At 47.7% G+C, this 12,187-nt stretch overlaps 1 protein-coding gene across 1 annotated transcript in view; it reads left to right on the forward strand.

Annotated features, from left to right (window-relative positions):
* The window catches only part of LOC147717809 (uncharacterized), a 299,575-nt gene extending 298,909 nt beyond the window's left edge, over positions 1–666 (forward strand). Inside the window, exon 16 of the mRNA XM_086924596.1 lies at positions 220–666. Coding sequence (XP_086780722.1) covers positions 220–227 — 8 coding nt within the window. The 3' untranslated portion in view covers positions 228–666. The remainder of the gene's footprint in view (positions 1–219) is intronic.
* Positions 667–12,187: the final 11,521 nt, after the last annotated feature.

The following is a 12,187-nucleotide window of genomic DNA, read 5'->3' on the forward strand; positions in this document are numbered from 1 at the left end:
CCCTTCATATTCACTCATCCTTCATTAGAAACTAATAACTATCACCTCAGCTGTGTCAATGACAGGTTCAATCTGTAACACCAGATAGCTCGAAGAGTAAATCGACTTTCTAGTGCTCTGAAACTACTTCTCTGGTGTGAAGCACTACAGTATGTATACAATATATAGGGATGCAAGGTGTTTACATGTTTTTACGTTTTCTCCATGATCTCTTTACAGCTCCTTAAAAACCCAGGAAAATTCTCTGAGAGGACCTTGTGATGAACACCAGAAAGAATGATGGTTCGTCGACCTCGCAGCGTATGGCGGCGGACCTACGCTATCCATAGCATATTGATAACTGGTGACTCTGATCATCAATGACTTGTTTTAGTGAAGAGTTGATTCCATGTTCCATTACACTGGTCTGGGACCGATGCGAGGTTTGTGAGTTCCATGGACACATACCGCACTCAAAGCACTTTTCAAGCAGATGAAATTGCACATGTGGGTGGGGAGGAGGGAGGGTGTGCACCTGGCTGCCCCGATTTGACGGAACTCCATGAGGGATCCTTTTAAGTCTCTTCCATGAACCATCTTTTCATCCATCGCGCCCAACTCTCATACTCAAGATATGCGAATCTTTGGATGTCTCAGAGATGAGCAAGAATAAATATCTAAAACTCTCCTATGTTTCCTATCATTTCTAGACTTTGCTGCAGCTGAGAGTAATCTGTGGGGGATACTGAGTGGGGAATCAGAATCGCTCTGTGCGGATTGGGATACCTAGGTGGTTTGGTGTGTATTTATTTAGGGACCTGCATATTTAAGCTACATAATAAAGATATAATCTGTCTTGCTGGATCTGTGTGGGGGTCATTTGGTCATCTGTCCATATCCAGTCTAGCAGCTGCTGACAACTAGACAACTACACATTGCTCTCTCCCTTTCTCACTCTTTCGGTCCTTTCTAGTAATGTACCCCCTTCCTCTGTCTCTCAGAGCCTTATAGTCAACAAACATGTCTGCCTATGGATTATGTATTTTCTGCATCTCGTGCTGTGTGTACTGTTACTTCTGTGGTTGAAGGGATGTCACACAGAAAGTGACCTTGCGCCCTGCTCTCAACTATTGTCCACTTCCATTCTTTGGGATTGAGAGCCCAGTGTCAGGGCCGGCCTGGGAGCCAAAACCGGCCCTGGCAAAGTGCTCGCCCCCCCATGGGGGGGGGGGGGGGGGGGGGGGGGCTTGTGGGTGCCGTCGAGCTCTTTGCCAGGGCCGGTTTTCGGCCGATTATGTTACAGGGCCGATTTTGCAGCTATGCTGCAAAAACGGTCCCCTGGGTCCCCAAACCGGCCCCCCACCGTGTGGCGCACCGGGGGATCGCCCGGTGCCCGCTACGGCCAGTCCGGCCCTGCCCAGTGTCAACGTTGTATCTGGCCCGCAGAAGACTGTCAGTGTGTTGTGTGGTCCTGCAGTAGCACTGCGAAGTCCTGATTAGGTAGGTACACGCTTTATGAAAGTTAAACATAAGGTAAGGACCGAACCCCTTGCCATCGAAAGGCAGCTGCTCCCTCGCCCACGGTAGTCGCCGACAGCTGCAGTGTGTCAGTTTCATCAGAGAGACCCACATTGTGCAGTGAAGTACAGGCAGCGGCTTTTTGTTCTGTCTCTGTATGTTCAGTCCTCAGTTTTCACTGTCATATAAGCAGTGAGATGACATAGAACCTTGGCCCCACTTAGGGCACAGGTAGAATGAGCGAATGCTAATGACCCAGTCACATGAATACTTGAACTTCCTATCTTTTACTCTTACTTTCCATTTTCAAAACTTTTTGTTTCTTAGTTAATGCATTTTACATTTATTTAATAGCTTTGATTTTGACTTCTATATCACTTACCTAGTGACTCTGAGTGCACGAATGAAGGCGGTTCTCTCCACACAGAGCTCAGGTACTCAAGGATCTGGGAGGCTCCTATCAGTGGTGAATAAGAGGCATCTTGCAGAGATGCACTTTCAGATCCTTTCAGAAGGAGCTACTTCAATCCTCTGGGTGATGTTGTTCCAGGCTCTACTGTTTGAATCTCACTTTGCACGCTGGTTACCTCTGGAAGGGCAAGACTCTGTGCTTGGCCAAGCATCAGAAGATGAGCCAAGGGGTTACCCATGGACCAGGCGGAGAGTGTACTGCAGTGAATCAGATGGAGACTTTTCTTTTACAAGGCTCTGGAGTTATCTTAAAGGTAGAGCAGGAAAAGAGATGCAACTGCAGGCACATGGAGGAAGCTCTTTTGAACCACCAGGTTTGATCAGATCACTGAGCAGTACTTGAGCAGTTTTAGGAGAGCACAAGAAAGGGCTCCAGTTTTGGGTGGCTTGCACTGCAATCACTCAATAAGAGCCAGTAGCTAGGAGCTTGGCCATTGAATGACGATGAGTGGAGAGTGGCTAAGATGACCCCTTGGATTTTCGTGATCTTCTTTCTCCTTAGGCTCCTTCAATTCCATTTCATTTAGTTATTTCTTATGATACGAAACTCCAAAGGAGGTCCACATTACAAAAGCAATAATAAAACAGCAGAACATATTACTTTTCAAAGAAAACTATTGAAAGATATAAGCTAATCTAAAAAATGAATCATTATAAAACAACCTTAAATAACCATTATATATACCTAAAACAAAGAAAAAATAAAAATAAATAGCCATGGTACAATTCCCAAGAGAAATGAAAAAAACAAATATCAAATATAAAGACATTAAAAAGCTTCCTTTTCAAGCCAATAAAAAGTGCAACATGTTTATTATAATATATGGATTGTAAAAATCAATTCAATTCAATTCAATATAGTCTTTATTTCGATTATTCAATCATAAAAGACAGGATGATCCAGTATTTAAAATTTATAAAAATATATTTCATCTCATAGCATTTTTCCAATAAACGATAAAACCGACAATGATCATAGATCTTTGTAAAAAAGTTAATAAATATATATCCATTATTAAAACACTTGATTGTACGTGATTAACAATAAAATTAGTTGTTAAAATGCAACATGACATTCAACAATGATCATATACCATAGACTAAAACCAAGATATCACCGTTTTTACAAAAACCTTAGTTCAGTAGAAAATCAAAGGTTAACCATGCCCTAAAAATTCTTAACCTAGCATCTGGTCCCTCTTTGCCGTAAAGGTTACTCTATCCCCATTTTCTTGGCTCGATTTGCCCACATCCATCTCTAAAACTTTGCCATACCAATTACAATAAGGTCCGTGGTATCTGACCTTAGAATTCTTAAATCTTCCTTTGTGGTCCTTATACCCAAATCCATACAAACAGGTTTGAGCCATTTAGTCCTAGGAAGATGGTAAGCTGGACAGAAAAACAGAATGTGGGATCCGGTCTCAATATGACCATGGCAAAAGATACATTTATCACACACTGATGAGAGCCATCCACTTGTAAACGCTCTTATTGGTAATGAGCCTACTCTAAACTGATGGTAAAGTTTACGATCGAGCGGCCTAGAAATGAGGTCCCAATAGGCTTCCAATTTAACCTCATCTTTTACTTCTAGGAATTCCCTAGACAATGTCAGCCTTGTAATAGATGTAAAATCATGTCCATAGAGATATGGAAAGTATGAGGGAAGTTGGTGGACAAGATGTAAGCCCAGGACACCCAGTTTTGTTCAGAAAGGATCTGTTCTGTTTCCTTTTCTCCCACTGCAATGGGGTTAGGCTTATTACTGTAAAATGTGCTTGTTAATGTTTTAGGTTAGCATATACGCTACACAAATGCATTGCTGTCTGCTTCCTGCCTGCTTGCTTTTTTGGAAAACAATAAAAGTTTTTTTTAACTTATGATAACATACTATTATTATTTAATCACTTTGCAATTAAATGAACTAATTTGGAAACACTTTTTGAATAATATGAAGAGCCTGATTTAGAGCTTGGCGGATGGGTTACTCCGTCACAACGGATATCCTGTCCACCGAAATACAAATTCCATACAGGATATAATGGGACTTATTTTCGGCGGACGGGATGTCCGTCACCGTTGTGACGGAGTAACTCATCCTCCAATGTCTAAATCAGGCGCTAAGTCTAAATTTTACTAGGAGTCTGTTTTTAATGACCAAGGAATGTGAATATATTGTTTTGATGGGAAATTGGGTATATTGGTCAGATTAAGGTGTTTATCGCCTAAACACATTACCTTTGAATAAACACTGGTATATCTCAAATATATCTTGAGTTGGTCATACTGCTAATCCCGCCATCAACAATATTAATAAATGGTACAAGTGGGAGGAACTCACCAAGTTTCACTTCGCAGAATTTCGTGGAGTGAGCTAAAAACTCAGCGATATTCCCCAGAGTTCCTCGAGTGGGCGGAATTTGATACGCCCTGTTGCTCACACTTATTTTTAGCGCTTGGAGATTGTTCCGCGCAGTAAAATCACCACGAACTGCACCATGCAGCACATCAGAGGATTCGTCGCAACTGTGGATTGCACAACCAAATTCAGGTTTCACAAATAATTGGCTCCATCCAGTGTTCTTGATATTAATTTCCTGTATTCTTCTCTTGTGAAAACAAACAGCCAAGCAGCCAACGCCTTTCGTACAGCTTCAGTGGACTTCGTCAGGACACATTTTTGAAATTCAAATTACTATATCGGTAAGGAGTTGCAAACACAATTGTTATCCAGTGTGTTTCCCAACATTCAAACTATATCATCCTGTATCCAGGGTAGTTCATTAGTAATTGGCTCCTGTGCCTTAATGGTTTCAAAGTGCGGGACGCCAAAGATCGGCGTCTTACCCAATGCGGTCGAGGATGCTGCTTCTTTCTGCCGATCAAGTAGATTATCTAATATTTGTAGAGCGCACGATGGCCAAACGGCTTCCTGGCGCTGGGAGCTCTGAAGAACCGAACAGACAGGGCCAGGAGGTTAAGCAGGGGTAGGCCAGGGCAAACAGAAAAGTTTTCAGCGCTTTACGGAAATGAGAAAAAATAGGGATCGAACGCATAGAAAGAGGAAGGGAGTTCCAGAACCGGGGAGCAAGAACAGAGAAACGGGTTCCACCAGTGCGAGATTTGTGAAAGCGGGGAACAGTGAGGAGGGCAGAAGGTGATGAACGGAGAGTGCGGGCAGGGGTGTGACGGGAAATCAAAGAATTGATGAAAGCCGGTGCAGAGTGGTCAAGGGCCCGGTAAACAAGGCACCCTAGTTTAAACAGAGATCTCTGCAAAATGGGCAACCAGTGAAGGGATTTGAGGACGGGAGTGATGTGATGGGTTTTGGGCAAATGAAAGATGAGACGGGCGGCCTGATTCTGGATATCTCACCATGAGGCATTCTAGCGCTCAGAAAATGAGCTAGGGGATGCAAATTCTAGGTCCCCAAATTAATGTTGGCGAGCTGCATGCGATCATAAACTCTGCCACATGGCGGTAGGGTGAGTTTTGCAGGAACTCCATGCTCCAAGCTGGCGGAACGGACTTTTTCACCCACCCTAATAAATAACCTCAGCGCATCACACTTATGATATAAAAAATGCTGTTTTTTCAAATGCATTGTTGTTTTAAAAAAGTTATTCAAGCATAACCTGAGCACCCAAGCACACAGCCTTCCTGCATAGGCCCATAGTAGGAGCAGAAAACATAAAAGAAAATGATGATACAGAAAGAGGACCAAGCATAAAAGCACTACTATGGTCATAATACGGAATTAGATTTGCACTGTAGTAATACATATCTGAATCTGTGTTTGAAACTACACTTGTCCCAAATAATATATTTTTGGAGCCACATTTACTTTCACTGACATATATGTATAGGATATTCATGTAGTCCTCACCAAGCCCTAACTGTAGCTGAATCTACTTCATGTGACAAATGACACACACAAACTTCACTATGCCATCATTTAATAAACAAACCAATCAGCCACACTTCAGTAGCCATGCCTAAGGAATGCATTGTACAGTTCAGTAATGCATGGCACCAATAAAGTGAAACAAACATTTCCTTCAACATTACATTCGGGTCCACTCTTTCCTACAAGACTGCTTAAGTTTAGTGATGTTTGAGGGCATTCTTTTATGCACAGCTCTCTTCATGCCACTCCACAGCGTCACCAGTCAGTCATAGATCTCCAGGTGTATAGAAGACCATTGCCTGCTGCTCGATCCACTTCGAGCTAAACTTAAGTTACAGGACATACCTCCAGACTCTAGACCGCGAAGAGAGGAATTCAGTGGCTGGGGTGCCCAGGTCCTACAGTCCCAATTGTCCATCCCCCCCACCATGCTTGACAGCTTGTATGAAGTTGTTACGGTGAATATGTGTATGTCAATCCTGTTGATATGCACTACAGTCAAACAACTTTGAGCATTGTTCCAGAAGTCGCAGGGTCCCTTCAGGTGTTGTTTTGCAAGTCAACACCAAACAGCAATATAGAGTCACTGAAGCACAAACTCCAATGTTCGCTATCGTAGCCGAAACCTGTACAGCCCTGGAAATAGCATCTTGATTCTCTACCATCTCTAAGAGAATATTACAATTTGATACTTGGATGATTTGCTGAAATACCCGCCCTGGGAAGGTTGGCAACAGTTTTGAACTTTCTCTATCTGTAAGTAATCTGTCTTAACCCCTGAATGATTAACTCGCTGTCGTTTGAATTGCTTTATCTCTCTCTTTAGTTGTAGGAATGAATGCCCACATGCATCAAGCTATTTAGGAATCGCAAATGGTGCGATTCGGTAAAATCGGCCGTTTGCGATTCCTAAATAGGTTTCTGGGATGCATCAAGTATTTTTGGTGAAATCGCTATTTTTAGCGAATTCCAAAAATGCGATTGCTTTTAAGGAATCGCAAAATTGCGATTCCTTTAAAGCAATGCATGATTAGTTTTAGAATTGCCAATTCGCAAATCTCGTGGTAATTTGCGAAAAAGTGTTAAAATGCTCTAATTTGCATTTTAAAACACTGTCATGTTACAGACACACATGTCCTTAGGACATGTGTGTTTGAAACATGCACTTCAAAATAAATTTCAGGGGTGCAGGGTGGGGTCCAAAGGACCCCCCCTGCACCCATGGAATGCATCAACATTTTGCGAATTCTAATTTGCGAATTCGCAATTCACATTGATTCCTATGGGCCTTTTGGCTCATAGGAATCAATGGGAATTGCGAAATCGCAAATTGGAATTTGCATAATATTTGTGAATCGGTAAAAATTGCGATTTTTACCGAATCGCAAATTTTATGCAATTTTAATCATGCATCCCATTTTGCGATTCCTTATTTGCGATTCGGTAAAAATTGCAAATTAGAAATCGCAAAAACGGACTTTGATGCATGTGGCCGTTTGTGCTACCATAAACTTGAATGCATTGGACCAAACTGAGAACGTTTATGATAGCTGGACGCACACCCAGAAGATCAGTAATCCTGTGCTCATATTTAGCAGAACTGGATTGCACTTACCTTCTTAACCCTTTCGATGCTGATGACGAGCTGGGCTCGTCACGGTGCACGGTGGTCGTGTGCTGATGACGAGCCCAGCTCGTCATGAGCCCCACCCTCGGGGGAAGCGCTGGCGCTCCCCCCGAGGTTCTCTGATCTTCGTTGTTTTGCTCGGGGCGGCAGCGGAAGAGCTTCCGCTGCCGCCCCCGCCCCCCCCCCCCCCTGGGAATCCCTGATGACGTCAGCGCGCACAGCGCGCGCTGACATCATCAGGGATTCCCTGCGCTCGGGAAGCCATTTGCTTCCTGCGCGCCAAGGAGAAAGGTAAGTTTCTCGTGTCCGGCGGGGGTTTGGGGCCGCAAGAGGCATCAGGGGAGAGGAAAGAGATTTTCCTTTCCCCTGAAGTCTCTTTGCAGGGCATTTCTGCCTCACGATCGCGCACAGCGTCGCGATCGTGCGGCGGAAATGCCCCCACTAGCACCAGGGATTGTAAATTTAGCGTTTCGGAAGCAACCCCTTGGGCAAGGGTCGCTTCCAGGTGGGCAGACATTTTCTCGACGATTTTCTGCCCCCCCTGGGGGCAAATCGGCCCGTTATTTCGGCCGTTTTGCCCCCAGGGGGGGCAGAAATAAACCACTGGCACCAGGGATTATTTGTTTTGGCAATGTTTGTTTTTGGAAGCGACCCCTTGGGTAAGGGTCGCTTCCTGGGGGCCATTATTTTGTCGTTTATTTTCTGTCCCCCCTGGGGGCAAATCGGCCCGTTTTTTTTGCCGTTTTGCCCCCGGGGGGGTCCGAAAATGCCCACTAGCACCAGGGATCGTGAAATTAGCTTTTAGGAAGCGACCCCTTGGGCAAGGGTCGCTTCCAGGTGGGCAGCCATTTTATTTTCGATTTTCTGCTGACCCTGGGGGCAAATCGGGCCGTTATTTCGGCCGTTTTGCCCCCGGGGGGGGGGCAGAAATAAACCACTGGCACCAGGGATTTTTTATTAGTGCATGTTTGTTTTGGGAAGCGACCCCTTGGGTAAGGGTCGCCTCCAGGGGGCCTTGATTTTGTTGTTTATTTTCTGTCCCCCCCCCTTGGGGCAAATAGGGCCTTTTTTTGCCGTTTTGCCCCCGGGGGGGGGGGGCAGAAAATGCCCACTAGCACCAGGGATCTTGAAATTAGCTTTTAGGAAGCGACCCCTTGGGCAAGGGTCGCTTCCAGGTGGGCTGTGATAATATTTTTGTTATTCTGCCCCCCCCGGGGGGCAAATCAGCCCATTTTTTTAGTTGCTTTGCCCCCAGGTGGGGGCAGAAATTCCCCACTGGCACCAGGGAACTGTTTTGAGGCAATGTATATGTTTTGGAGGCGACCCCTTGGGCAAGGGTCTCTTCCTGGTGGCAAGTAATTGTTTTTGAATTTCTGCCCCCCCTTGGGGCAAATCGGAGTGGTGTTTGCCTGGCGGTGTGTGTAGTGGTGCTTGGCTGGATGGTGTGCGTGGAGTGGTACTTGGCTGTTTGTGCACGGAGTGCTGCTTGGCTGGCGGTGTGTGTGGAGTGGCGCATGGCTGGATGGTGTGCGTGGAGCGGTACTTGGCTGTCTGTGCACGGAGTGGTGCTTTGCTTGCGGTCTGCGTGGAGTGGCGCTTTGCTTGCGGTGTGCGTGGAGTGGTGCTTGGCTGGCGGTGTGCGTGGAGTGGCGCTTGCGGTGTGCGTGGAGTGGTGCTTGGCTGGTGGTGTGCGTGGAGTGGTACTTGGCTGTCTGTGCGTGGAGTGGTGCTTGGCTGGCGGTGTGTGTGGACTGGTGCTTGGCTGGCGGTGTGCGTGGAGTGGTGCTTGGCTTGCGGTGTGGTGCTTGGCTGGCGGTGTGTGTGGAGTGGCGCTTGGCTGGATGGTGTGCGTGGAGTGGCGCTTGGCTGGATGGTGTGCGTGGAGTGGCGCTTGGCTGGATGGTGTGCGTGGAGTGGTGCTTGGCTTGCGGTGTGCGTGGGGTGGTGCTTGGCTGGCGGTGTGCGTGGAGTGGTGCTTGGCTTGCGGTGTGGTGCTTGGCTGGCGGTGTGTGTGGAGTGGCGCTTGGCTGGATGGTGTGCGTGGAGTGGCGCTTGGCTGGATGGTGTGCGTGGAGTGGCGCTTGGCTGGATGGTGTGCGTGGAGTGGTGCTTGGCTGAATGGTGTGCGTGGAGTGGTGCTTGGCTTGCTGTGTGCGTGGAGTGGTGCTTGGCTTGCGGTGTGCGTGGAGTGGCGCTTGGCTTGCAGTGTGCATGGAGTGGCGCTTGGCTTGCGGTGTGCGTGGAGTGGCGCTTGGCTGGCGGTGTGGTGCTTGGCTGGCGGTGTGGTGCTTGGCTGGGGGTGTGTGTGGAGTGGCGCATGGCTGGATGGTGTGCGTGGAGTAGTACTTGGCTGTCTGTGCACGGAGTGGTGCTTGGCTGGTGGTGTGTGTGGAGTGGCGCTTGGCTGGATGGTGTGCGTGGAGTGGCGCTTGGCTGGATGGTGTGCGTGGAGTGGCGCTTGGCTGGATGGTGTGCGTGGAGTGGTGCTTGGCTTGCGGTGTGCGTGGAGTGGTGCTTGGCTTGCGGTGTGCGTGGAGTGGCGCTGTGCTTGCGGTGTGCGTGGAGTGGTGCTTGGCTTGCGGTGTGCGTGGAGTGGTGCTTGGCTTGCGGTGTGCATGGAGTGGCGCTTGGCTTGCGGTGTGCGTGGAGTGGCGCTTGGCTAGCGGTGTGGTGCTTGGCTGGCGGTGTGTGTGGAGTGGCGCATGGCTGGATGGTTTGCGTGGAGTAGTACTTGGCTGTCTGTGCACGGAGTGGTGCTTGGCTGGCAGTGTGTGTGGAGTGGCGCTTGGCTGGATGGTGTGCGTGGAGTGGTACTTGGCTGTCTGTGCATGGAGTGGTACTTGGCTGTCTGTGCATGGAGTGGTGTTTGGCTGGCGGTGTGTGTGGAGTGGCGCTTGGCAGGATGGTGTGCGTGGAGTGGTTCGTGGCTGTCTGTGCACGGAGTGCTGCTTGTCTGGCGGTGTGTGTGGAGTGGTGCTTGGCTGGCGGTGTGCGTGGAGTGGCGCTTGGCTTGCGGTGTGGTGCTTGGCTGGCGGTGTGTGTGGAGTGGCGCATGGCTGGATGGTGTGCGTGGAGTAGTACTTGGCTGTCTGTGCACGGAGTGGTGCTTGGCTGGTGGTGTGTGTGGAGTGGCGCTTGGCTGGATGGTGTGCGTGGAGTGGTGCTTGGCTTGCGGTGTGCGTGGAGTGGCGCTTGGCTTGCGGTGTGCGTGGAGTGGCGCTTGGCTTGCGGTGTGCGTGGAGTGGTGCTTGGCTTGCGGTGTGCATGGAGTGGCGCTTGGCTTGCGGTGTGGTGCTTGGCTGGCGGTGTGTGTGGAGTGGCGCATGGCTGGATGGTGTGCGTGGAGTAGTACTTGGCTGTCTGTGCACGGAGTGGTGCTTGGCTGGATGGTGTGCGTGGAGTGGCGCTTGGCTGGATGGTGTGCGTGGAGTGGCGCTTGGCTGGATGGTGTGCGTGGAGTGGCGCTTGGCTTGCGGTGTGCGTGGAGTGGTGCTTTGCTTGCGGTGTGCGTGGAGTGGTGCTTGGCTTGCGGTGTTCGTGGAGTGGTGTTTGGCTGGCAGTGTGCATGGTCTGTCGCTTGGATGGTGGTGTGGGTGGACTGGCGCTCGGCTGGCGGTGTGTGAGTACCTACTTTCTGTTGGTCACTACACACACTGCTAGTTGAGTGACACTCTACTCAGTCCATCATTTTGTGTAGTTGCTGTGGCAGATATTTGGGTGTGTGAAAGTGATGGGCCCTTGAATGGCGCTGTCTGCTGGTGTGAGTGTTGTAATGTGATGGGTCTGCGGCTGGTGGTGTGAATGTTTTGTATGTGTCACACGTACGAAAGGTGTATGAATGTCCTTACTGCCCCCGTGTGATGGGGGTACTGGTAGGAGCAGAAGACCGACTGGCACCAAAGGGGTTAGGCAGTAAAATAAATTAAAAAAATTAACCAGTGTCTTGATGTTAAACCTCATCTAATCCCAATTGGTCTTTGCCCTATTTGATGGCCCCTCTGTGCAAATGTAAATTTGGGGGGCAAATTTGTGTGTGGTTTTTTCAATTGTTATATTGTTTGTGAAATGTGGTAGTAATTTTTTTATCTTCTCCATTTTTGCCTTGTTCCAGGCTTTTGCTGTTTGGATTGTTGTAGGTTGCGGGTCCGTTACTGTTGGTTTTGCAGCTTGTGTAGTTGCTTGTGCTTGGTAAGTGAATGTATTTTGTACTACTTTCCCTTGTTTTTTGTCTTTTTGAAAAAGGTTGTACTTATATCACTTTGTGTGGCTCAGTTTCTTTTTTTCTTCAGCATTAGTGTTTTATGTGCACTTTGATTTCTAATTTGTTTTTTTTCTTTTCTTTCTAGTGGGATATCATTTCTTTTTGCTGTGTCTCAGCAGAGTAGGTGCTGGTGAGTGTAGCTGTATTTGGTAAGAGTGAAATTGTTTTGGATTGTATTGATCTTTGTGTGAAAGCCTTACCTTGTTTACTTCTTACTTTGCACAGTGTAGGTTGTTGTTCACTTGTGTGTGCTGTCTTTCTTTGTAAGGATAATGGCTAGTCGCAGGATTACTGCTCAGCAGGTTCTTAGTTTGCTTTTTGAGTCTTCCTCTGACCATGGTTCAGAGACTGACTCTGATTCGGATTTGGAGGTTGGTGGAGAAGATTCAGGCAGTGAGTTTTCTCTTTGCCTGCATTCATC

The sequence above is a fragment of the Lissotriton vulgaris genome, chromosome 5 (genome assembly GCF_964263255.1).
Source record: "Lissotriton vulgaris chromosome 5, aLisVul1.2, whole genome shotgun sequence".
NCBI classification, from domain to species: domain Eukaryota; kingdom Metazoa; phylum Chordata; class Amphibia; order Caudata; family Salamandridae; genus Lissotriton; species Lissotriton vulgaris.